Raw genomic sequence first — 27,921 nt, forward strand, 5'->3', positions numbered from 1 at the left:
TGTAATTCAAATAAAAAATTCATTCACGTGACAACTTTATCTTTACATATTATCAAATATTTATAAAAAATTATTCATTTAATTTTCTTAACATATTTCATATCTTTTAGTGTTATAGTAGTATTTTATTTTAATTTGTATCCATTTTTTAGTAAAACATTTCTACACATATATCTAATATTTTTTGTTTTTAAAAGTATGAACAAAAACCAATACTTTCACTCGCAAATATTTTACATCAAACAATGTTTTTAGACGGAAAATTATATTTTATTATTTTCTCACTTTTTAAAATTATTTCATCTATAAATTAAATAAAATATTTTCATAGATATATATCAAACGATTTAGTTAAAAAAAATTAAAGTTGAAAAATTATAAATATTACCAAACAACTTTAACTTTATTTATAAAGCTTCTTTTTTTTCAACCTCAACTTAAAAGTAACTTTTATAACAGAAAAAACTCGGTCAAACGATACCATATCAATAATAAAAACAACAAAAAAATATTGACAAAAATCATATAAAAAAATTATCACCACTCACTCGTTTCATCTTGAATATAAAAGTCCAAGGGTTAGTTTGAAAATCAAGTGGCTTTAACCTTATCCCCTGGTTAGGTTCTTCACCTAACAGCTTCTTCTTCCATGGAAACTTTATCAAACTCTGTTTCAAATATCAAAATCTCATCACCCCCACCACCAGCATCAACACCAAATCGTGAATTTCATCGCTTCACAAGAACTCCTCATCCAATCCCTAACCGGTACATTGAGACACAGTTTCTTGTAGAAGTGGTCAGTAAAGAAGAAATGAAGAAGGTCTTTGGTGTGGGGTAGAAATTAATTTTGTATTTGTTTCCAACATTGCATATTGTCCCTTTTTAATTGTTGCTTACTTTTGCTTGGCAGATAGCATGTGTATCATTAAATAGCTACATAAGATAAAGAAAGGTCTTGGAAAGAGTACTCCTCTGTGAAATTTTGTTCTCAGGATACTAAGATGTCATACACAATATCGTAACAATGTGTATGACAAATGTAATGCATAATCAGCAAAATAAAGGCAGTAAATAAAATAACTCGTGATTTGGTAACTCAATTCAATGTAAAACCACTTACGTTTGAAAGGCGTTAACTTAAGGAAAGAAAGCTCACTCTCATTAGTCAGAAGTATAACTTAGCCTAATTTAAACTCTCATAGTTCAATGTTTCTTTTCCTAACACTACCCGTGAAATTATCACTTCGAAAGTCATGTGTCATATTGTTCTACAACAATCAAAACAAAATAAAAACTTAAGTAAGAGTACTATAATATGGAATATGAATTAAAAATGCAGAATCTTAACTTTTTAATCTTTCGTCAAAATTGAATATGAATTATATTCATGAATCAAACAATCTCAATAATGCATTATCACAAATCATATCTGTAAATTTAAAGTTTGATTCAAAATTCTAATAATTGATTTTCCTTAAAAATATTTATTATTTCTAATTCTTTTTCTATATTTTTTTTTCTGAATTTTTAAAATTCATATAAATTTACAATATAATTAACCTAACATATTCTTTTTAAAATCAAACGAAGGTGAAGAAAAATTCAACAGATAGTCGTCAACAAACCGAATCAGACACAACAATTTTTAAATAAATTACAATTAAAAATATATAAAAATATAACTTAAAATTAAATTTTACTTACACGTCAGAAACAAGATGTGAGAAAATAAATTGAAATAAGGATCTCAGATAAAAGAAAAAGCATGAAGAAAAATATTATGTAAAAGAAGTGGAGTAAAATATGAAAGACATATAACAACGGCACAATATCACTTATCAACAATAATATTTTCAACTAGTAAGATATGCCTCGTGCGTCCGCACGGATAAAGTTATTTGATATTATATAAATTTTATTTAAATATACATGTAAATTTGAAAATAGTTATTTTATTATAAAATGAATAATAATAATAATAATAATAATATAAATTCAACTTTGACATTTGAATTTGTGTTTCAAATAAAGACAATTGTTAATTAAAATAAAATATGTATTTTGCTGATAGTGGCCCGCGAAAAAAAATAAAAATTTTGACATTTGAAAATAAAAAATTTGTGTCTCACATAATTGTTAGTTAAAATAAAATAAGTGTTTTGTTTATAGTGGCCTATGAAAAAAATAGAAAATTTTTACATTTAAAAATAAGAATTTTATGTCTCAAATAAAGACAATTGTTAATTAACATAAAATAGGTATTTTGCAGATAGTGGCCCACGAGAAAAATAAAAATTTGACATTTAAAAATAAGAATTTTGTGTGTCAAATAAGAATAAATGTGAGTTAAAATAAAATACTTATTTTGTTGATAGTGGATCGTGAGAAAAACTAAAATTTTGACATTTTAAAATAAGAATTCTCTGTCTCAAATAAGGACAATAAAATCGATATGTTGCTCATAGTAGCACAAGAAAAAAAAAACTTTGACACTTAATTTTTTTAATAATAATAAAATAATTATATTTTCGATTGAATAAATTTTTATGTGTTGATCACTTGATCTTGTTCAATTTACAAGATTCAATTTATTTTTTTAGTTATTTATGTTAGAAAAATAAAAAGGGAAAGAAAAAATTAAAATGAAAGTGACAAAGAATAGGAAAGAGAAATAGTGAGTAAAAGAGTGAGAAGTGTAGGAAAAAGTGAAAGTTGAAAAAGTATTAAATAAGAATTTGACACTTGGTAGCATTTAATTGAAATAATGTGAATTGATTGAGAGATTATGTTTTTACTATTTTAATCTTTTGCATGTGTTAAAATTTTTAAGGCTTAATTGCAATTTTGGTCTCTGTATTATCTATTATTTTAGGTTTTGGTCCCTCTATTTTAAAATCCAGAATTTTAGTCCCTATATTTTAGTTTATTGAGGATTTTGGTCTCCTGCAAATTCAAAGACAATTTTAAATGAAATGACGCTCTTATTAATGATGTGTTAGTGCTAGTTCAGCAGTGATTTTTTCAAAAAAAAACTATTTTTATTTAAGATTTATGTTGAACATGTCATCAATGTGAGTTCTATTTTATTAAAAATTGTCTTCGAATTTGCAGAGGGACCAAAATCCTCAAAAAACTAAAATAATGGGACTAAAATTCCGAATTTTAAAATAGAGAGATCAAAATCCAAAAAAAATAAATAGTAGAGGGACCGGAATTACAATTATGACTAAATTTTAAGTAAAAGGTATTATTGATAGTTTGAAAGCATATTTTTTTAATGGATAGATAATTGATTGATAGTTGATAAGAAAAATGACTTATAATATAAATTTATTAAAATATAGTAAAATTTAAAAACTAACTAATTTGTTAAAAAATCTCATAAATATCTGATTTTAAAACTTTATTTTTATATGGCATGATTTCATTGATTCATATCATTTGGGATAAATTACCTACACTCTTTTATAAGGAGTAATCAAGAATTTCCCTTTATTTAAATATTAATTGACTACTATCTATAATATAAGAAAATTAATGGTTGTGAAAAAGTCAAAAACACTCTTATTTAGCTTTTTGACACCACATTAAAATTGTGGTTTTTTGGTCTTTGCACCAAAAAGTTCTTAATTTTATTATTAAAATAATACAACTCTTATATTTTATTAAACTTATCAAATCTCTCTCCATTCTCTATTTTTTTTATCTTTCATCACTTTCTCACTTCTTTCTTCCACAAAAAATATTTTATTATTGATATATATTTTTTATATACGAAAAATGATATTCATGATCGAAATATTTTTTAGTCAAAAATGATATACAGGAAAAATTTATTAAAAAAATCTATTATTGATCTAAATATTTTTATATACGAAAATTTAATATTGATCCAAATATTTTTGTAAATGATACCTAAATAAAAATAATATTTGTATACGGAAAAATTATATTACTTACGAAAATTGGTATTTATGATCTAAATATTTTTTATTTAAAAATGATATACAGAAAAAAAATCTACTATTGATCTAAATATTTTTATATACGAAATTTACTATTGATCCAAATATTTTTGTAAATGATACCTAAACAAAAATGAAGTTTGTATACGAGAAAAAAAAATCTATTATTGATCTAAATATTTTTATTTACGAAAAATGTTATTTATGATTCAAATATTTTTTATCCAAAATATGGAATAGGCCAAAAAATCTATTATTTTCTAAATATTTTTATATAGGAAAATGTGATATTGATACAAATATTTTTGTAAATGACACATAAACAAAAATAATATTTGTATATGGAAAAAAATCTATTATTTACGAAAAATGGTATTTATAATCCAAATATTTTTATTCTATAATGGTATACGGGAAAATAATTTACTATTGACCTAAATATTTTTATATACAAAATTTACTATTGATTCAAATATTTTTGTAAATGATACCTAAACAAAAATGAGGCTTGTATACGGGGAAAAAAATCTATTATTGATCTAAATATTTTTATATACGATAAATGATATTTATGATCAAATATTTTTGATCCAAAAATTGTATAAGGAAAAAAATATATTATTGATCTAAATATTTTAATATACGAAAATTTAATATTGACCCAAATAATTTTGTAAATGATACCTAAAAAAAATAATATTTGTATATGGAAATAAATCTATTATTTACGAAAAATGGTATTTATGACTCAAATATTTTTTATTCAAAAATGGTATACGGGAAAAAATTTATTATTGATCTAAATATTTTTATATACGAAATTTACTATTGATCCAAATATTTTTGTAAATGATACATAAACAAAAATGAAGTTTGTATACGGACAAAAAAATCTATTATTAATCTAAATATTTTTATATACGAGAAATAGTATTTATGATTAAATATTTTTAATCCAAAAATGGTATACGGGAGAAAATCTATTATTGATCTAAATATTTTTATATACGAAATAATCAATTAATTATCTAACTTTTTTCTATTTTTTTTAACATTTTTATTTAAAATAAATTATGTATCCAAATTCGTCTAACTGAACAATATTGAATATTAACGGAAACCTGAAGTTACTGATTAAAATATTTTTTTATTAACAAGAACATGAAGTTACTTATCACAATATATATTGAATCAAGGCCGTCACAAATTTTTGGAGGCCCTGTGTAGATTAGCCGCAATTTAACCATAAAAAATAATTAGAGGCCCTATGTACTCATGATTTAACCTTCCATATATTTTATGAGGCCCTATTTATCTATAGTTTAATTCTGAAAATTTTGAGGCCCTGTGCGGTAGCCCGCTTTGCACGCCCTCAAAGACAGCCCTGTATTGAATATTAACGGGAACATGAAGTTACTTATCATAATATTGAATATTAACGGGAACATGAAGTTACTTATCATAATATTGAATATTAACGGGAACATGAAGTTATCGATCACAATATTGAATATTAACGGGAACCTAAGTTACTGATTAAAATATTTTTTATTAACAGGGACATGAAGTTACTGATCACAATATTGAATATTAACGGAAACTTGAAGTTACTGATTAAAATATTGAATATTAACGGGAACATGAAGTTACTGATCACAGTATTGAATATTAACGGGAACCTAAAGTTGCTGATTAAAATATTGAATATTAAGGGAACATGAAGTTACTGATCAAAATAGTGAATATTAGCGGGAACATGAAGTTACTGATCAGAATATTAAATATTAACGGGAACCGGAAGTTACTGATTCAAAATTGAATATTAACGGGAACATGAAGTTACTGATCACAATATTAAATATTAACGGGAACATGAAGTTACTGATCACAATATTGAATATTAACGTGAACTTGAAGTTACTGACTAAAATATTTAATATTAATATGAAGACGAAGTTATTGATCAAAATATTGAATATTAACGGAAATATGAAGTCACTGATCAAAATATTTTGAAATTAAAGGGAACGAAGTTACTGAGCAAAATATTAAATATTAATGGGAGCATGAAGTTACTGATCAAAATATTGATTATTAACGGAACGTGAAGTTACAAAAGGCTATTTAGACACAATTTAATTTTGGTGATTTCAATTTTGTTTCTTATTTTTTTTAGACACAATTTAATGTTAATTGTTCTTATTTTTTTCCACAAAATGTTAATTACTTTTAATTTAATTTTTTTCTATTAAAAAATATATATGTGAATCAAATGCGCGTCCCGTACCAGAACCCGTGCGAACGCACGGGTTTGTTACTAGTATATTAATAAAAGAGCAACAATAAAATTATAATCACTCACTCATCTATTTTTATCGGTTTTTTGAAAACAAGAAAAACAAAAGTTTTACCGCACAATTTTAAAAACCCGATAAAAATGCATGTATTTTTTCAAAAAAATCGGATAAAAACTTAAAAATTAGTAAAATTAGATACTTACTTCTTATAAATTCAATAGTTTGAATGAAAAATTTGGTATTGACAAAAGCTTTTCAAAATATTCATTGAATTAAACAAAAAAATGTTAATATAAAATTAGAAATTAATAAAAAAAAAATGTAATAGATATACTTTGTTTCTTGAGATATTTATGTACATATTATAAAATAAGTGCTAGTATAAGATAATATTGTTAATTTACAAAATAAAAAAATGAAATTATTAATTTAAAAATAAGAGATCAATATTTACACTATTGATTTATTCACACTAATAATTTATTTAAACATGAGTTGACTATTATGTCAATAAAAAAAGAACAAAAATTATATGCAAAAATTATTTTTATCATCGTTCACTCATCTCATCTTGTATATAAAAATCAAAGGGTTAGTTTCAAAACCAAGTGGTCTTAGGTTCTTCACGTAACAGCTTCTTCTTCCATGGAAACTTTACCAAACTCTGTTTCAAATCTCAAAATCTCATCCCTTCCACCACCAACATCAACACCAATTCGTGAATTCCATCGCTTCACAAGAACTCCTCATCCAATCCCTAACCGGCCTCCAAAACCAAAATCTCAAAAAATCATAAATTTCGTACACAACAATCACTCTCTACCATTTTCTTCTTCAACAACCCCGTCTCTCATACTCAAACAATCTTCTCCAATATTCCATCACAAGCCTGCTACTGGATATGCTGCTGCAGTCATAGATGTAGCTCAAACCAGCAACACGCTTCATGCAGTTCAAAGGGATGTTCTTCGACTCTTGAAATTCCTCAGGAAATCGAAGCTTCAATCAGATGGTGGTATCATTGATGTTTCAGCGGTTAGGAAGGTGGTGGAACAGGGGAATTTTGAGCGGCATGTGGTTGGGTTGGTGAAGATGTTGATGAAGAAGAAGAAATTGGGAATGGTTGGGCAAGTGTTGGAAGAGTTTGAGAGGATTTATGATGAATTGTGTGGAACTCAAGTTGTGTTGGTTTCATCAAAAACAGAAATTGGAAAAGATGAAATGTTTGGAATTGCAAAAAGTGTGCACAAACTTAGTGGAGCATTTAGGGTTAGGGTTAGGAATTTGGTTCAAGATTTTTTTTTTTTTGACAAATGGTTCAAGATTAGAACATTGTTATGTGTGAAAGTTTGTAATGCAAATGTTGAAAACTGAATTGCAATTGGTAGAGCATATTATCCTGACTTGATTTTTATGTGCATCTATCAAACAACAAAAATTGCAGAATTTTGCCTCATTTTCTGATGTTTTAACTATGTATCAAACTTTTCAATTCAATCAAAAAACTATGCGTGAAAATAGCTGTGCCTGTATTGTATCAAACTTTTCAGTTCAATCAAAAATACTGTGCATGACGTGAAAAAGCTTTAAAATTAAAAATGAAATTCCGTTGCCGGGACTTGAACCCGGGTCTCTCGGGTGAGAGCCGAGTATCCTGACCAACTAGACTACAACGGATTGATGTTATGTTGCTTTGAATAAAATTATATAATAAAACATGTTTCAGTTTTCAAGCTGAACTTCACTTCAATTTTTACACACTATTGATGTCAATATGCAACCATCATAAATTATGTAATATATTATTGTGTGAATCATTTCTTAAATCAATCTAGCGCTATTAGTGATGTTTTTCTTTTTATTATCAAACCGGACTCTTATATTTACAATCATTTTTTTTATGTTTGTTAATTTAATTGATTTTTTTATAATAGAGTTGGTTTAAGCCCAAATACACAAAAAAAAAAAAAATAACAGGTCACCCTATGATAGTTATGCCTTTAATACTATCTTCTAATAGACTTGAATGAAACTGCAACGTCAAATTGAAACAAATAAATTTTAAATCTAAAAAGCAGTTGACATTCGCTAAAACATCCACACATTATTCGCTTCTCGAAAAGAGTGCACCACCTTAAGCACCTCGGTTGACCTTTAAATCTGTTAAACTAATGTCAAACCTTCCCTCATACTCAGTCTTTCCCTTCTCAATAGCTTGAACCCTAATAATTGAATCCACATAAATCTCAATCCTCCTTAACCCTAGATCTCTAGTAAGTTTGATACCTTAAAAAACACTCCAGACTCTGTAATGAATGCACTGCACTACCTCGAAAATTATGTGAAATCGCGTACCCACTAACCTTTATCGTCTCTAATAACTCCCCCACATCTAGCAACATTTTTTCCTTAGTTACACCACATGTGTTTAATTTCATCATGTTTCGACTAGGTGGCTTCCAACCAATCTTGTATATCAAATTAGCTTTATGTAACACTACACTATAATAAAATTAAGGAAAAAATACAACTTTCTAATCAGGCGAAACTTCATTTCAATTTTTCCACACTTCTGATGTGTATTCTACCGTCATAATTATAAATTACGTAATGTATTAGCAGCAGGGGCGGATCTATAGCCCAGCCAGCCCGGGCACGCGCCCGGGCTCAACCCCTCCTTTCGTTGTATACTCCCCCACCTAATAGTCGATTTTTAGACAATACCAAGGGCAAAATTAATAATTTTTAGACAAAATATAGGGCAAAATTAGTAAAAATAGGGGGCAAAATTTTTAGACAAAATCAATGGCAAATTTTTTAGACAAAATCAAGGGCAAAATTAGTAGAAACCGAGTATAAAATTAGTAAAAATAAAGTGTAAAAAATAAATAAAAAAAGTAGCTAAAATAGTCGCGACGGTTCGCCCTAACAGTCGCAGATATGAAAACAGGGCGGTTCTCGATAACTGTCGCAATTATTTTGCTCAAAATGCTTATAAAACTGCGACGGTTGGCCATGACTGTCGTGACAGGTGTCACAGTCCAGGAATAAGGGCAGTTTTGTGATAACTGTCGCAACTCAGGTGTCGTAAATCCTCTTTTTTCTTGTAGTGATATATGTGGTTAGAAATGATGGTCGAAAAGTAACTTGATAAGTATAGGTTAATTACTTGCAAAAGGGTACAACATGAAGCTAGAAAAGAAGCAGGTGAAAGTGTATAATGGTGATGAAAGGTTGATTTTGAAAGATCTGTTGGCAGAAGAAGACACGGAAGGATGGTTTATTCAAAGTAGATATCAACACGGTTGATCACAAATGTCTTGCTTCAACTACAAAAGAAGACAGGAATTGGCTATGATACCACATGTATGGACATTTAAACTTCAGAAGTGTAGGTATGATCAATCCAAAGAATATGGTATATGGCTCACCTCATGTGAAGGAACCAAGTCAGGTGTGTGAGGAATGTTGCAAATCAAAGCAGGCTAGGAAATAATTCAAGCAAGACTTTCCAATGAAGTTGAAGAAAAAGCTAGAGCTAGTTCACTCTAATGTGTGTGGACCTTTTGAAGTAAGCTCGAATGGAGGTAATTGTTATTTCTTAACTTTCATAGATGAATTCATCAGATATATGTTATTGTAATAGTTTTATACTGAACACACTTAACAACTTTAGTAATAAGAATTTCACAAATTCAAAATAAAGTTTTCTCTCTTCTTCTTTCTCATCTTTCTTGAAAATCTTAGTTGTTCCAACAACAATGGCTGCATACGCGTGACTTTGGATTTTAGATTGAAAATAGGGAACACTAAGTAACTAAGTAGATGAAGGAAAAATAACAAAAGAAAAACCCAACAAATTCTTAATATTATGTCTTTGCAAATGAGGAATATAGCCTTCATACATCACACAATTAGAGGGATTTATGAGTTAACTAGATATATGACCAGATTTAGTGAACAAATTTTGAATATCCCTCGTACTAGACATGGTTTACTTACCCAAAAAATCAAAACATCGTCAACATATAAAACATCTACATTCTACAAGGATGTGATTTCCTCTTGGGCAATTGATAAAAAAAAATTGACCATTATCATCTAGATTAGTATTGGCTCTACTCAATACCTCTTCTGCAAGGTAGTAAAAGATAACCACTTCCTTTGCTCTCCAATGTAGTGTGAAAGATAACCCTTAGGCACATTCAATACTTTTGATGATGTTCGGTTGCTCCTAAACATGGCACATGTTCTCTTCACATAGACAACACAGCTTAATGTTGACAAGAAATTATCTAGAGGTCTTTCTCAAATATTAAATGAGTAAATAAATTCATATCCTAGATTATAAAGTTGTGTCAACACTGTAAGCATTCAGAAAATGAAAATGGCATGCACATGTTTAGCTTGAATATTTCTGAAAATTCCTGACCTCCTATTATAGCAAATTAATTTCTAGCAGCTTTTGATGTATGATTTATAGCAATAGCTTGTCCACATAAAGTTGCATAATTTCTCATGAAGATTTCATTGTTTATTGATTGGATTTAAAGTACTGGTAAATATCATTTGTCTTAAACAAGGGACTTGTGTGTTTGGCTTATTCACTTAAAAATATCTATTATATTGAAAATATATATTGTAGGTATATTGATGATTTGTGTGTGATTAATTATTATAAATTAAACATAAACAAGAAAGAAAAGACAAGAAAGTTATACCAAACACAATTATTGTACCTTTTGACCTGCAAAGAGAAGGTGATGGATCATGCAAGCTGCAAGGTATGTGTCACAGGTGCTTCTGGTTACATTGCTTCCTTGCTCATCAACAAGCTCCTAGCTAAAGGCTACACTGTCCATGCAACTCTCAGAAACTTAAGTACTTTTATTTTCTCTGCACACATAAATCTTTGTCTTATGTTGTCAACTTTGATTTAGAATTCGCAATTACAATTGCAGAGGATCAATCTAAGGTGGACTTTTTGAAAAGCTTTCCACAATCTCAACAAAAACTGGTCTTGTTTGAAGCAAATATTTACAACTCAGTTGAGTTTGAGCATGCAATTAAGGGCTGTGAATTTGTCTTTCATGTTGCCACACCCTTGATACATCAACCTGAATCTCAGGTTAGCCTTTTGATTATATCCTTCTGTATGTTATTTGATGAATGAATCATATAATATGCATACATAGCAGTTCAAGGACATTACGGAAGCATCACTTGCTGGGTCAAAAAGCATTGCAATGTTTTGTAAGAAAGCAGGAACGGTGAAGCGTCTCATTTACACCGGATCTGTTGTATCTGCTTCTCCCATGAAAGAAGATGGAACTGGTTTCAAAGATGTAATGGATGAAACTTGTTGGACTCCTCTCAATGATTCACTCTCATATTTATACCATGATGCTTATGTTAAGGTAACTTCTCAACTCTTATTCTTGTATCAGATTTGTGAGACTACAATTTTTTTTGAAATGATCTTGTTTTTTGTTAAAGGATTATGTTTATTCAAAGACAGTGACAGAGAAATACATGTTGAGTTGCGGGAACAATGAAAATGGTGGAGGGTTGGAGGTGGTTACTCTTCTATGTGGGGTTGTAGGAGGGGACACTCTTCAATTCTTCACACCTAGTAGTGTGGAAATATGTATCTCACAGATTACAGAAAATGCAAAGGGATACAAATCATTGGAGTTTGTTCAGGAATTTCTTGGGAAAATCCCTCTTGTACATGTTGATGATGTTTGTGAGGCTCATATGTTCTGCATGGAAAGTAGCTCAATCAATGGAAGATTCTTATGTGCTAGTTCCTATGTTTCGATACAAGAGATCGCTGATCATTACGTTCTTCATTATCCAGAATTCACTGTTAATCAAGAGTAAGTGGCTATTTGTTTTGAAAAGAAATGGTGAGTTTTGGTTCAAATCAATGTTTTGAAATTTGAAAATTAAATTTCAGATATGCAGATGGGCCAAAGAAGGATATGAAGTGGGGGTCAACAAAACTATGTGACAAAGGATTTGTATATAAATATGATGCTAGGATGATATTGGATGATTGTATCAAATGTGCTAGAAGGATGGGTGATCTTCAGTCTCCATATATATATATATACATCTAATTTGTAATATAAAAGTACAGTTATCTTAAATATTGAGGTGAAAACTTATTCAGGTGTGTTGAAAGGGAAATCAGTGCCAAAATCCCATCTATCTAGCAAGATATCCAACCAAATCAAGTGAATCGGTATATGAAGATGTGGCTGAAACTGTCTCACTCATATCAGATTCTGAAGTTTGTGCATTATATTCAAAATAGTATTCTGACAAAAAAAAAACGATTTGATTATAAACTTTCCGGTGATTATTGTCAAGAAATGAAATTAAAAAATCATGAACTAAACCGAATCGCCAAATCCAATCAAACTAAAGTTAAAATAACCGAACAGTTATGTTTGGTTAGTGAACCAAACCATATTATACAAACCATTGTGGCATTGTTGTCATATGAGTCTGAATACATCTCAACTTACAATGCAGCCTGTCAAGGTGTCTAGTTGCAGTCATTGCTGTGTGAAATAAAGATTGACAAAGAAGAAAATGCAGAGTTTATGGTAGAAGTGATTTATCAACTTTTATAAATATCTCATACACCTCATGGGAAAAGCAAGCACATAGAAACTAAATTCCACCATTTTAGAAACCAAGTAAGTAAATGGAAGACTGCAAAACTAATAATCAAATCAAAAAGTAAGAACCCTTTAAGATAAGATGATATTTTTTTTCCATGGTGAGGAAAAAAAGCAGGAAGTAGATGAACCACATACTGCAGAAGAATATATCAAAGATCGTGAATGAAGCTATTTGACAGTTTTCGCTGTAATATCTAATATTCAACTGCATTTTAAAACATGTATAGAAGTTATATCATTATCATCTGAGGTTTGATGAATATTTCTTAAATTAGAAGATAATAGTAGTACAGGTTTGAATCCACAACTAGCAAAAAACTGTATTCTGAAAATTGAATTATTAATGTCAACAATCCTATATATATCCTTTTCAATAATTGCAGTCTTCCGAAGAAAAGTCTAGCAACATTGCCCTGCCAAGATATTCTATTATAAGGTGGACTGATAAATCAGCCACATTGATATATCAAAGTTCATTTATCCAATTGATATATCAGCCACATTTTACGGTTAGATCAACAATGTGGCAGTAGTCTGTCCATACAAAGTTACAGCAGCTTCCAAGAAGATTGCATGGTTTATTGATTGGATATCACTTGTCTTACAAACACAAGATATATTTGATGTGTTTAGAGCTTGTCTGAAATATATTAAGTAAGCTATCTCAGGTCTCTTTCATAGATTAATCTTCCAAAAGGTGGGGTATGTAATCTCACATTTCGTACAGTCTTCTATGAAAGCCTTCAAGACAGTACCATGTGATTATTAATGAGCAATGGCTCCCACTAACACCCATTCAATAATTCATTCACTATACAATTGGTTTTCAAAGTCTATATATATCCATCATTGAGTTTACAAGCAACATAAACTATTCATACCTTGAAGCATCAGAATTCAAGTGCACTTGTTTCTTCTACTACTTCTTTGAGATCATCCTATAATCAAGAAAAAATCACAAGAATGGGTTTTCATTTACCTAGTATTCGACGATCATCATCTAGCAAACAAGTGGAAGTGCCAAAAGGCTATCTTGCAGTGTATGTTGGAGAGAAAGCAAGGAGGTTCTTGATTCCAGTATCATTCTTGAACGAGCCTTTGTTTCAAGAATTGCTTAACCAAGCTGAAGAGGAATTCGGTTACTGTCATTCAATGGGCGGTCTTACAATACCATGCAAGGAAGATATCTTCTTACATACAGCTTCTCGCTTGAACAACCTATAATTAATTCTTACAGCAAAAAATTCATATGAATGTTAGCATAGTATAGTGTAGATAGACTAGTTTAGACGCTTTTTGTACATCAGGAATTCCTGTCAATTTTGATATTTCCTCTGAAGTGGAAATCTGAATTGAGAATCTAATCAAACTATATTCTTGTGTTCATTTGTTGTTTGAGTTCATCTGTTGTTTTCTGTGAATTCATCTAATCAAACTAATATTAATTAATACTAGAGACATAGTTATTTGATGTCTAAATCAGAAGCTAAAATATCAAATAATAGACTTCAGGTTTACCACATATTGACCCAATAATGTAAAGTACCAAAAGAAAAGCCCAACAATTCTTAATATTTTGCCTTTGTAATGGAGGAATGGAGCTTGCATACATCACAAACTTAGAGGGAATTGAGTTGACCAGCATATCTGGGAAACAAATTTTGAATAACCCTCATATTAGACATGGTTCCCTTGCAGATTAGTAATTGCTTTACTTAAGACCTCTTCTGCAAGGCAAAAGTAAAAGAGGAGGTAAGGGGTTCCCTTGTCTCACCTCTCTCTTACAAGAAAAGAAAAATAGATAATTTGGTGGATTGAAGATCACTTCAATCCAATTACAGAATATGGAGCAAAATCCAAAAGATTGCAAAACTTCAAATTAGAATCTCCAATCAATTGTATCACATGCCTTTCTAATGTAATGTCAATTTTCATGAAAATATTTCCTCCAAAAGATCTATGATGAAGCATATTAACAGCCTCAAAAGCAAGACAAATGTTGTCAGTGATATTCCTTCCCTTATTAAAACCTCTTTGTTGAGAAAAAATAATATCAAGCAAAATAGTAGCAAGTCTGTCGGCTAGCACGTTGGCGATAACCTTAAACTTAAAATGACCACGACTATGTCTATAATGATCCACTTTATGTGCACCATCAATTTTAGAAATAAGGACCACAATGTTACTGTTATAGTTAGGAGGCATCCAGTCAGTTGGAAAAATTGAACACAAGCCTCAAAAACATGTCATTGCCGACAATGTCCCAAAAATACTGAGTAGTATTAGCACCAATCCCATCTGATATTGGATCTCCATCAGTGTTCATGGCAAAAATAGCATTCTTTATTGGAAATGCTAGTAAGCATATTATTGTCTTGTCCATAAACAATAATAGAATGTGATAACTTGAATTCTGAAGCTTCAGTGCAAGAATGAATTTTGTTATATGTAAAACAGATAACGAGCATATATAGAATGTGGAAGTCATTCTCTTCCAAATTGAATGTGAAATTGAATGTAGCCAGAAGTTATATGCATGAAAACATCTTCTTGTGCAAGGAAATGTGAGGCTGACCATTGGATGAAAATTGGTTCAAATATGACATCGGAATTGCAAACCACTTCATTTGCTCTCCAACGTATAGTAAAGATAGCCCTTCGGCACATTCATAACTTTTGGTGAAGTCCGGGTGCTGCTAAATGATGCCTTTCTAATAGTTGAAGGTATAGGGAAACCCATTTCAAATATTTTGAAGAACCGGCTGAATTTGTCACATATAAGATAAATTTATCTAAGTTTGACTACTAGAGTGATTTGTGATTGTTGTGAAGGAGGACACTGTATTTATAGTTTCCAACATTTTCTTGAAATCCCTTTGGTAGAGAAATGATTTTTAAAATGAATGGGGGCATGAGATGAAAGATTACATGGTGTTGTCTAGGTGCCCCCGTCAAGGATCAATAAGTTCTATTAGAGTGCAAACCAATCTTGTGAATGAAAGGCTCATGTTAAAATCAATGCTAGCTTGTACAATGCCTACTCATTTATTTTCAGACATGCATTAGACATGGCACATGTTCTCTTCACATAGACAACACAGCTTAATTTAATGTTGACAAGAGATCACATGAAACTGTCTAGAGGTCTTTCTCAAAGATTAAATGAGTGATTTCTTAAGACTCGACGGTAATTAAATTTATCCAATTGATATATCAGCCATATTTTACGCTTAGATCAACAATGTGGCAGTAGTCTGTCCATACAAGTTGCAGCAGCTTCCAAGAAGATTGCATGGTTTATTGGTTGGATATCAAGTACTGGTAGATATCACTTGTCTTACAAAAACAAGAACAAAATATTTGATGTGTTTAGAGCTTGTCTGAATTATATTAAGTAAGCTATCTCTAGTCTCTTTTTCATCGACTAATTTTCCAAAAGGTGGGGTATTTAATCTCACATTTCGTGGTCCTCTATGAATGCCTTCAAGACAGTACCATGTGATCATTAATGAGCCATGGCTCCCACTAACACCCATTTAATAACTCATTCACCATACAATTGGTTTTCAAGGTCGATATATATCCATCATTGAGTTTACAAGTAACACAAACCATTCATACCTTGAAGCATCAGAATTCAAGTGCACTTCTTTCTTCTACTACTTCTTTGAGATCATCCTATTATCAAGAAACAAAACAAGAATGGGTTTTCATTTACCTAGTATTCGACGATCATCATCTAGCAAACAAGTGGAAGTACCAAAAGGCTATCTTGCAGTGTATGTTGGAGAGAAAGCAAGGAGGTTCGTGATTCCAATATCATTCTTGAACGAGCCTTTATTTCAAGAATTGCTTAACCAAGCTGAAGAGGAATTTGGTTACTGCCATCCAATGGGCGGTCTTACAATTCCATGCAAGGAAGATATCTTCTTACATACAGCTTCTTGCTTGAACAACCTATAATTAATTCATACAGCAAAAAATTCATATGTATGTTAGCATAGAATAGTGTAGTAGACTAGTTTAGACCCTTTTTGTACATCAGGAATTCCTGTCAATTTTGATGTTTCCACTTAAGTGGAAATCTGAAATGAGAATCTAATCAAACTATATTCTTGTGTTCATCTGTTGTTTTTTGTGAATTCATCTAATCAAACTAGTATTAATTAATACTAGAGACATAGTTATTTAAAGTCTAAATCAGAAGAGAAAATTATCAAGTAATAGACTTCAGGTTTACCACTTATTGACCCAATAATGAAAAGTCTCCCATTGCCAGTTTTCTGTGTCCAGCCACATACATACAAATAAGATATCAGTTAAACATGAATTTCAAGTCAATATAGATACCAGAACAGAAGAAAACAATTACTTATTTGCATCTACATCACTTATTGATATCTAATGTTCATCAAACTGGTGATTCCGAATTTTCAATGGTATTTGAGTTAATTTAGATCAAGGAAAAACTACAAATGATTCACAGTTTTGCTGAATCATCGACTGAAACAGAGTTGCTGTGATCAGACAACTTCTCAGGACCCTTGAAGTTATATTCTGAAGCCAACTAACAGACAAAACAAACATTTAACTCTCCTGCAACTTACATTCAGTTGATTGCTCTGTCTAGAAGAAGAAGGATTTGTTCGCTTACCTGGTATACGATCATCATTTAGTGCAACTAAAACAAATAAGTGGAAGTACCAAAAGGCTATCTTACACCGTATGTGGGAACGTAAATGAAGAGGTACTTGATTTCAGTATTACTCTTGAACGAGCCTTTATTTCAAGAATTTTTAAGCCTAGTTGAAGAGGAATTCGGATACTGTCATTCAATAGATGGTCTTACAACTCCCCAAACGGAAGATGTGTTCTTACCGCTTCTCGCTTGTAAGACCTATTACTAATTCATACTAAAAAACAGTCACATGAATGATAGCATAGCCCAATAGGATTGACTAGTTGAGAAAACTTATAAACATCAGGAATTTTTGTTTTTTTTTATGTATCTATTGTTTCTGTATCATCTTAAATACTTGCTTTGCAGGCACAAACACAAGCCATGCACCCTTTACCTTGGATATATTCAGAGGCCTTACAACAAAACTCAAAAGAAATAAATCTTTATAAGGAAAAACACTAACCTATAAAAAATTTCGACTTGTTTTACACATGATAGAATTTTGAAGCAAGTCAGTAGCATTGAAATGAAATGGAGACAGGAATAATATACCAATAGTTGAAAAAGGCAGTGGTGACCATAATCATATGAGCTACATGTGCTCTTCATATGGACTGAGGTCAAAGTTGAATGTTAGCTAAGAGTCAAACCTATACCAAAACAAAAAAACAAGGCTTAAATAGTCTTCACAATTGTTTGAATCTAGGAACTCATCCACATTAGGCCATGATCTCTTGCCTACTTATGTCTGTTTATCAATTTTAAATTAAGAACTTTGACTAGTCTCACACTTAAAAGCATCAATAGTATGATAGTTTGAAAAACCACACAAAGACCTCTGCTGATCATGTTTTCATCAGTAACTACTTTGTTGTGAACAATACTCCAAAATTGAGTAGACTTTGAGGAGGAATATAATTATGCCAAATAAGCTTGGCCCAAGAAAGCTCTTGAGGGGCAGGGAAACAAAATTGATATGCATACCTAAAAGTATGAGTTCCATATGAAATGATCTTGAGACTCAAATTGAAGAATGATAGCATCACGCAAAATCTGGGTGATACTGGGGGTAAACCTGCTTGATAGTGTGAGGAACAGTCGATCTATATCAATTTGAATAAAATCAATAACCTTAGCAGTTATATGATGATGGTGAGTTAAATGCATATGTAACTTGGCAACTAAGGAATCCTTACTCCAATTATCACACCAGAAATTCACCTTGTCACCTTTGCCAATCCGCCAAAGACTATTGTCCTTTGCCTAAAACATTCTCATCTTAAGATCACACGAGATGGAGGAATCAGTAAGATAAGCAATGGTTTCGTGAGCCCTGAGAACCCTAGCCCTGAGTAAGGTGACCTATTGATGATCAAAAGTCAGCAAATCTCAAGCCAGCTCAAGAGAAGCAAACCTCATTAGTTATCCTCAAGGATCTAAGACCAATGTCTCTTTCCTTTCAAGTGCATACTTTCTTAAAAGCCACAGTAACCATCGTATTCTTCTCTGATTGATATTCTCAGTCCAGGTGACATTTCTAATCCATTGGTCAACTTGTTTTTTCATAGAAACTAGCCAAATATAAATGGTAAAGCTGTATATAAACATACTTCAGATGAAACTTTTCACCAACTCATTGTCCCGGCAATAGAACGTCAAGAAGCTTCCAAGCAAAAACCTTTACTTTGATCTTATCAGCAATGGCTGCATATGGTTGACTTTAGACATAAGTTTGAAAATAGGAATCGCAAAGTAAATGAAGGGAAAAGTACCAAAAGAAAAGCCCAAGAAATTCTTAATATTTTGCCTTTGTAATGGAGGAATGGAGCTTGCATACATCACAAACTTCGAGGACTTATGAGTTGACCAGATTTATGACCATATCTGGTAAACAAATTTTGAATAATCCTCATATTAGACATGGTTCCCTTGCAAAAAATCAAAACATCATCAACATTTAAGACACAGGGATGTGGTATCCTCTTGGACCTTTGATCAAAACAAGCTGACCATAATCATCCAGAATAAAAATTGCTTTACTTAAGACCTCTTCTGCAAGGCAAAAGTAAAAGAGGAGGTAAGGGGTTCCCTTGTCTCACCTCTCTCTTGCAAGAAAAGAAAAATAGATAATTTGGCAGATTTAAGGACCACTTCAATCCCATTACAGAATTTGGAGCAAAATCCAAAAGATTGCATAACTTCAATTAAGAATCTCCAATCAATAGTATCACATGCTTTTCTAATGTCAATTTTCAAGAAAATATTTCCTTCAAAAGATCTATGATGAAGCATATTAACAGCCTCATAAGCAGACAAATGCTGTCAGTGATATTTCTTCCCTTAATAAAACCTATTTGTTGAGAAGAAATAATACCAAGCAAAATAGTAGCAAGTCTGTCAGCTAGCACTTTGGTGATAATCTTAAACTTAAAATGACCACGACTGTCGTATAATGATCCACTTAATGTGCACCATCAATAAAACCTATTTGTTGTAGTTAGGAGGCATCCAGTCAGTGGGAAAAATTGAACACAAGCCTCAAACATGTCATTGGAGACAATGTCCTAAAAATACTGAATAGTATTCATGGCAAAAATGGCATTTCTCACCTCCTCTTTATTGGAAATGCTAGAAAGCATATTATTGTCTTGTCCATAAACAAGGCTAGGAATGGTTTCCGCAACTAAACTATTATCCAAGCAATTATTATCGGTAGTGAAATTTTCCTCAAAATGAAAAAACAACTAGTTAGAAATATCCTCAAAATCCGTCAACAAATTGTCATCGTGGATAGATGAAAAAGTAGTAGAATGGTCTCAAAGAAGTAGTAGATGAAAATTTGATAACTTAAATTCTGAATTTGTTATATGTAAAACTGATAACGAGCATATATAGAATGTGGAAGTCATTCTCTTCCAAATTAAATGTGGAATGAATGTGAAATTGAATGTAGCTAGAAGTTAAATGCACAAAAACATCTTGTGCCAGGAATTGTGAGGCTGACCATTGGATGAAAATTGGTTCAAATATGACATCGGAATCGCAAACTGCTTCATTTGCTCTCCAACGTACAGTAAAGATAGCCCTTCAGAACATTCATAACTTTTGATGAAGTCTGGGTGCTTCTAAATGATGCATTTCTAATAGTTGAAGGTAAAGGGAAACCCACTTCAAATATTTTGAAGAAACGGCTGAATTTGTCACATATAATTATATAAGAAAAATGTATCTAAGTTTGACTGCTTGAGTGATTTGTGATTGTTATGAAGGAGGATACTATATTTATAGTTTCCAACAGTTTCTTGAAATGCCTTTAGTAGAGAAATGATTTTTAAAATGATGGGGGCATGAAATGAAAGATCACGTGGTTTTGTCCTACTCATTTCTTTTCAGCCATGCATTAGACATGGCACATGTTCTCTTCACATAGACAACACAGCTTAATGTTGACAAGAGATCACATGAAACTGTCTAGAGGTCTTTCTCAAAGATTAAATGAGTGATTTCTTAAGAATCGATGGTAATTAAATTTATCCAATTGATATATTAGCCACATTTTACGGTTAGATCAACAATGTGGCAGTAGTCTGTCCATACAAAGTTGCAGCAGCATCCAAGAAGATTGCATGGTTTATTGGTTGGATATTATCAAGTACAGGTAGATATCATTTGTTTATAAAAACAAGAACAAGATTTTTGATGTGTTTATAGTTTGTCTGAATTATATTTAGTAAGCTATATCTAGTCTCTTTTTCAAAAGGTGGGGTATTCAATGTCATATTCCGTGGTCCTCTATGAAAGCCTTCGAGACAGTACCATGTGATCATTAATGAATAATGAGCCATGGCTCCCACTAACACCCATTCAATAACTCATTCACTATACAATTGGTTTTCAAAGTCTATAAATATCCATCATTGGGTTTACAAGCAACACAAACCATTCATACCTTGAAGCATCAGAATTCAAGTTCACTACTTTCTTCTACTACTTCTTTAAGATCATTTTATAGTCAAGAAACAAAACGAGAATGGGTTTTCGCTTACCTGGTATTAGACGATCATCATCTGGCAAACAAGTGGAAGTCCCAAAAGGCTATCTTGCGGTGTATGTTGGAGAGAAAGCAAGGAGGTTTTTGATTCCAATATCATTCTTGAACGAGCCTTTATTTCAAGAATTGCTTAACCAAGCTGAAGAGGAATTCGGTTACTGTCATCCAATGGGCGGTCTTACAATTCCGTGCAAGGAAGATGTCTTCTTACATACAACTTCTTGCTTGAACAACCTATAATGAACTCATACGCAAAAAATGCACATGAATGTTAGCATAGGGTAGTGTAGATTGACTAGTTGAGACAATTTTTGTACATCAGGAATTCCTGTCAATTTTGATGTTTCCTCTTAATTAGAACTCTGAAATGAGAATCTAATCAAACTATATTCTTGTGAATTCGTCAGTTGTTTTTTGTGAACTCATCTAATCAAACTAACTAAATTAATACTAGAGATGTAGTTTATTAAAGCCTAAAACAGAATCAAATTATACTCTGATGAATTCATCTGTTGATTTTTATGTCATCTTAAATACTTGTGTTACATGCACAAACACAATCCAATGAAGCCATGCCCCCAATTTAATGGATACTGTCTATTACATACTAATCAAAAGATTATCACAGTCTCCATTCATTTAGTATCCTTCTTAAATTAAAAATATATTTTTAGGAAAAATTACGAAACAATAAAAAATGCAGTTCACATGTTTCAGGGGCTAATTCCAGGACTTAAACAGAGTTTGAACAAAGCATATATTGGAGACACATATATTGGAGACACAGTAAATTAGAGACTAAAATTGAAGATAAACCATCAAATAATAGGGTTCAGGTTTACCACTTATTGACCAAATTATGAAAAGTTTTCTATTGCTAGTTCTCTGTGTTCAGCCAAAATCTACACATAAAATGGCAGTTAAACATGAATTTCAGGTAAATAACTTTATTCAAAGTTTTGCTAGACCATCAGTTGAAACCAAGTACCAGGCTCTAGCTTAGCTTCCCTTAATCAGAGTTTTGTTATCAAACAACTTCGCCAAACGACAAAACAAACATTTAACTGTGGTTCAACTTATCTTCAGTATATTGCTCTGCCTAGATGAAGAAGCGGTTGATAAAAAAGAATCATAAGGCGTGTAAAAAAATTAAACTTAGATACAAGGTAACTTTTCTCTCAGGGTGAATTTTTTCCTTCAAAACTAGTAAAATATTGCTGATTGGACTGAATTTAGATACAGTATATTTTCTGTTTTAGAATTTATAAAAAGAAGAATATAGAAACCCATTCAGTTGTTGAATATAATGTTTTATTATGACTAGAAATAAATAATAGCAAATAATTTGTTCCTGAATTTGTCATTAGATGGACAACTCTAACCCTTTCCAAAGGTAGGGAGAGGAAAAAATCTATAGAAATCTAAGTTGTGACTATTGTACAAAATGTCACTGCTAATCTAATGTCAGTCTCCTGCAGTTGTAGATTTATAGTCTATTGAAGCTAGAAGTAATATGTAAGAAAACATCTTCTGCACAAGGAATTGTGAGGCCGCCCATCGGATGATCATATCCAAATTCTTCCTCAGCTTCACCCAACAAGTCTTGAAATGAAGGTTGGTTCAAGTAAGACATAGGGATAACAAAGCGCTTCATTTTCTCTCCAACATACACTGCAAGATAACCTTTTGGCACATTCAAAGCTTTTGACAATGCTAGGCTACCTATAAAAGAAGTACGTCTAATAGAAGGTAATCGGAAACCCATCTTATAATGGTTTGAAAAACAAGCTGAATTCCTCAGATTTAAGAAAAGTGTATGTAAATTTGTTTGCTTGAGTGGTTTGTGATGTTGTGAAGGAAGATGGTGCATTTATAGTTTCCAATAGTATGTTGAAATCCATTTGTTTGAGAAATTATTGTTAAAATGATGGGGCCCATGAGACAATAGATCACATGGTACTGTCTTAGATGCCTATATCAAGGATCAATAAATTCAACAAGAGTGCAAACCACAGCCACTGAAAATCAATAGACATGCATCAGACATGGACATGTTCTCTTCATATTAACAACATAGCTTAATGTTGATATATGATCGGACAGTTATGAGAAATATCAATTATACTACACTATTTATGAATTGCACATATTTATTGTTCTTGAAGAGCCAAGTTGGAGATAATCAGACTGTGGTTCACAACAGATCACAAGCTACTTTCTAGAGGTCTTTCTCAAAGATTGAATAATTGCTTAAGAATTGAGAGAATAATTACACGTAAGTCCCGGAAACATGGTGACCATTCACAAAATGAAATTAGTCCACATAGATAAGAAAACCTACTCATTTTTAAAACGTTGCAATCACATGATTCTTGTGTTTCAGACATGCCTACATGTTAAAACATCTCAAATTTTCTTCACAAATAGATAGTTGCTACTAGTGAACCAGTCCCTCCACTAAAGCTGCAAAAATCATTTAAAAAATTACAGTTTTATTTTTATATCATATGCCTAGTTTTATGCAGAGGGACAAAAAAATGTGGGGACAAAAGAAGTAAATCTGGTGTTATATATTTTATATAATATTACAATTTACAAAATATGATTGTACAATGTAATCAACTTTGCAAGTGAAAATTCCTCATTAATTTTGAAGAAGATCTAACAACTACCGGGTGAAATAGAACACTGCATTTTCAATGAAGTAAATGTTTCAAGAATACAAAGTATGGCACATTATCTAAATCCTTCTAGTTCAGTGGAAGAGTGAATATAATGGGCGTTTTGAGATTGACCACACTGTGGAAGTGCCTAAAAATTAATGAACTTCAAGAAAGCGCAAACAGTGGTAAAAGCTCCCAGTGAGAAGTGCTTTACTCAACATGCATTTCAAGAGAAACTCTCACAAGACAAATTCTGAGCATGCATGCAACGGTACTGTCAATTACTCCACACTAGAGATGAATTTGATTACTGTTATCCAATGGAAGGTCTAGAATTCCCTCCAACGAAGATATGTTCTTACAGTTGGAAAGTCTACCATGCACCAATTTTATGGAAAGGGAGTATTCTTACAGTGTAGATATGGTAATGCAAGGCTGGTTATTATATTGGATACATTGTGAGGCCATATAAAAAAGCTCAAAAGAAATAAATCTATTAAAAAAAAAAAAATCAACTTGTTTTACATGTGATAGAATTTTGAAGAAAGTCAGTAGCATTGAAATGAAAAGAAGACAAGAATCTACCGACAATTGAAGAAGGCGGTGGTGACCATTATCACATGAACTACCCGCACTCTTCATATGGATTGAGGTCACAGTTGTTATCCTATAGCAGGCAGCTAATGGCAACGGCATCCCTTTACTTTGAATTCGCCTCAACTATTCATGAAAGTGAATGTAAGTTAAGAGTCAAACATAAATAAAAATGAAAAAAGCCATCACAGTTGTTGAAAGCTAGAAACTCATTCAAACTACGTATGCCATTTCAGTTTATCAATTTTAAATGGAGAACTTTGACTTGTTTGACACTTTAAAGATAGTTTGGCAGTGAGAGGGACTTATGAGTGTTGAACTTAAAAAAATATCCAGTATGTCTGCTGCTACTTGTGGGTTGAAACATGTACTATTAATATATTTTGACTGTTGACCGGGCCTTTGATGAAAGTTCCATGTGTTCCTGCCTCCCTACATTTATGATGATTTGTATCCAACTATGCATTATTGATATACATTAGAATTCACACAACAGCAGAAATATTTGTAGCTGGCTGTATATATGTCTGGCAGTGAGCGGTGATATCAACAATATGAAGAAAACATAAGACATGTCTAATGCGTGTCTACGAAAATACGAGTATCCATAATAAATCAAAGCATTAAGTCTAACCTAGCCACCTCATTTGACTTTGAATTGGGCTGTCTATCTAGTGGCCTTTCATTCAGAAGGTGGGGCCTTGAACCGTCCAAGACAATACCATGTGGTGATCCCTCATCTTATGGACCCCGTCCTATAACAAGAATAATTTATCAAGGAAATGGATTTGAAGAAACTCTTGCAGACTATAAATACACTATCTTCCTTCACAACCAACCATCACAGCCAACTAGTTCACATACTCAAATATAAAAAAGTAAGATACATTTGAGAACTTTAGATTGTTATTTGAAACATTTAAAATGGGTTTCCGTTTACCTGCAGCTATTAGACGTAGCAGCCAAACATCATCAAAAGTAGCCAAAGGGATGTCTTGCAGTGTACGTGGGAGAAGAAATGAAGCGGTTTGTGATCCCCATGTCATACTTGAACCAAGCTTCATTTCAAGAGTTGCTGAGTCAAGCAGGGGAAGAATATGGATATCATCATCCAATGGGCGGTCTCACAATTCCTTGCACAGAAGATGTGTTTTTGCATATAATTTCTGGCTTCAATGGTCTATGATACTGAACTGCAAGACAGTGACATAGATTAGTATTGACATTTTGTAGAATATGGGCATGTTGTAAGTATTTTCCTTTTCCCTTTTAGTGGGAAAATGGGTGAAAAGTGTATATATGAATGAGATAGAAACACAATTTGGCAATGTATTTATTTGATGTTTTATCTATCACAGAATTGAATTGAAAGCTATAATGTTATGTATATGGTGAATTTGATATCTATCACATAATTGAATTGAAAGCTATGATGTTATCTATATGGCGAACCAAATCAGAACAATGATTTAACAATACATAACCAAATCAGAATAAAACTGAAAGCTATGTTGATAGAATAAAATTTTGTATAATAACCAAATCAGAACAAGAACTTAACTCAAGATAATTATTGGTTGAAGTAGGAGTGAGTCACCCCCAATTTCAAAATCGTGATGAACACCACATACCTGCATTGAAAGAAAAACAAAACCCTAAACGCAAAATCAAAGAGAAAACGAACAAAACCCTAAACTAAAAACAAAGAGAAAAGGAAAGTAATAATGGAAAACGAAACCCTAATAATGTCTGATCAAAAAAAGTCAAAAAAAAATTTGGACCATTTCTCGATTTGTGCGTGTCATCCTTGCGCAGGGGCCATGCTAATCTTCTCTGTATCGTTCCAATTTTATCGGATGTCCCCGAAGGGACAAACAGATGTGACTTAACTGTGGTATATAAACACTCTAAAAACAAAGAACGCATTCGATGTGGGACTAAAAGTAAGTAACAAACCTAACTAATACAATTATTTCTCCTCGCTCTGTGAAACCCGCTTCTTATTTCTCTTCTTCAATCTCCATCTATTTTTAATTTTATTTATTCATTGAATATTAATATTATTGTTAGCTACTTTTTACTTATTAATTGACTAGTATTATTATAAGTTGTTGTTTACTCATTAACCGATTAACCATATTCTATTAGCCAATTTTTTTTAAGTAATCTATTTCATACTCTTCATTAATAAAATTTTCTAACACTTAGTGAATTATTTAATTTAACTAAAAGTCTCCAACTCAATTTATTTTTTTCTATTTTATCTCTCAATTAGAAAATATATAAAAATTAAATTATACAAAAACAATTGCATGTATCTTAAAGTCGGATAAACATAAAATATAAACAAACTAGTGACAATAATATGGTCAATCAACACTTGGATATACCATGCAAAATCATCATAATATAATCGAAGTCTCACACTTTTGTGGTTCAACATTTAAACTAATATGTATTTGATCAAAGTATTTCATGCTTCGTCATCAAAAGGATACCGCAACACGCATAAACTTCTTCTATTATCATTAGGTTGCATCGCTTGATCTGCTGTTTGTATTGATGCTTTATCATTGTTCAACATTTGAACTTCTTCTATTATCGCAACAAATTTTGCTTTATTTCTTAAAATAAATTTCATTATAGTCAAGTTTGTTGTGAAAGACCCATTTGCTTCAAATCACTATCTTAGATGAAGGTTTTGGAAGAAGTTCTCAAACAGTTTCTCTCAAATTGATTTAACTCATCTTGGATTGCACAAGATCAATGTTCGTCGATGAGAGCTTCATCAACTTCCTTTGACTCTAAACAAAATACATAAAGTGAGTATTGAGTTGTGACTTTCTTAGAAATATGTCTAACAACATCCTAGATTGGACGGTATTTAGTAGTTCTTCATTCTTTGGAAAGATCCTGGTGGTAAAGTGTGGTACATGTGTACATGTTTTCTCTTCGTGAATTGACTATTCCTTTTC

General features: G+C 31.4%; 2 protein-coding genes, 1 long non-coding RNA gene and 2 other non-coding genes across 13 annotated transcripts; 2 read left to right on the forward strand and 3 right to left on the reverse strand.

Annotated features, from left to right (window-relative positions):
* The first annotated feature begins 611 nt into the window (after window positions 1-611).
* Window positions 612-7,760, forward strand: LOC131615118 (ATP synthase delta chain, chloroplastic-like). The gene is made up of 2 exons (XM_058886618.1): window positions 612-838; window positions 6,884-7,760. The coding sequence occupies exons 1-2, from the start codon at window positions 650-652 to the stop codon at window positions 7,637-7,639; spliced, it is 945 nt and encodes a 314-aa protein (XP_058742601.1). The 5' UTR covers window positions 612-649; the 3' UTR covers window positions 7,640-7,760.
* Window positions 7,761-7,869: 109 nt separating this feature from the next.
* Window positions 7,870-7,942, reverse strand: TRNAE-CUC (transfer RNA glutamic acid (anticodon CUC)). The gene has a single exon. It is a non-coding gene; the product is annotated as a tRNA-Glu (tRNA).
* Window positions 7,943-10,943: 3,001 nt separating this feature from the next.
* On the forward strand, window positions 10,944-13,441 carry LOC131610765 (anthocyanidin reductase ((2S)-flavan-3-ol-forming)-like). Of its 4 annotated transcripts, none has more exons than XM_058882807.1 (5): window positions 10,944-11,146; window positions 11,227-11,393; window positions 11,461-11,682; window positions 11,762-12,144; window positions 12,225-13,440. In XM_058882807.1, the coding sequence occupies exons 1-5, from the start codon at window positions 11,029-11,031 to the stop codon at window positions 12,385-12,387; spliced, it is 1,053 nt and encodes a 350-aa protein (XP_058738790.1). In that variant the 5' UTR covers window positions 10,944-11,028; the 3' UTR covers window positions 12,388-13,440. The 4 variants fall into 4 exon arrangements, with proteins under 4 accessions (XP_058738790.1, XP_058738791.1, XP_058738793.1 ...); XM_058882808.1 differs by having other exon boundaries at window positions 10,946-11,146; window positions 11,464-11,682; window positions 12,225-13,435; XM_058882810.1 differs by having other exon boundaries at window positions 10,979-11,049; window positions 12,225-13,441.
* Window positions 13,442-13,716: 275 nt separating this feature from the next.
* On the reverse strand, window positions 13,717-26,887 carry LOC131610766 (uncharacterized). 6 transcript variants are annotated; one of them, XR_009286631.1, is made up of 6 exons: window positions 25,887-26,721; window positions 25,581-25,701; window positions 24,938-25,072; window positions 21,685-21,923; window positions 17,198-17,240; window positions 13,717-16,914 (listed from the first exon to the last, which is right to left on the reverse strand). It is a non-coding gene; the product is annotated as an uncharacterized LOC131610766 (long non-coding RNA). The 6 variants fall into 6 exon arrangements; XR_009286632.1 differs by lacking the exon at window positions 17,198-17,240; XR_009286628.1 differs by lacking the exons at window positions 13,717-16,914; window positions 17,198-17,240; window positions 21,685-21,923 and adding an exon at window positions 26,728-26,887 and having other exon boundaries at window positions 24,159-25,072; window positions 25,887-26,577.
* LOC131615275 (U6 spliceosomal RNA) lies at window positions 26,716-26,818 on the reverse strand. Its single transcript, XR_009287699.1, has one exon. It is a non-coding gene; the product is annotated as a U6 spliceosomal RNA (small nuclear RNA).
* Window positions 26,888-27,921: the final 1,034 nt, after the last annotated feature.

The sequence above is a fragment of the Vicia villosa genome, linkage group LG6 (genome assembly GCF_029867415.1).
Source record: "Vicia villosa cultivar HV-30 ecotype Madison, WI linkage group LG6, Vvil1.0, whole genome shotgun sequence".
NCBI classification, from domain to species: Eukaryota; Viridiplantae; Streptophyta; class Magnoliopsida; order Fabales; family Fabaceae; genus Vicia; species Vicia villosa.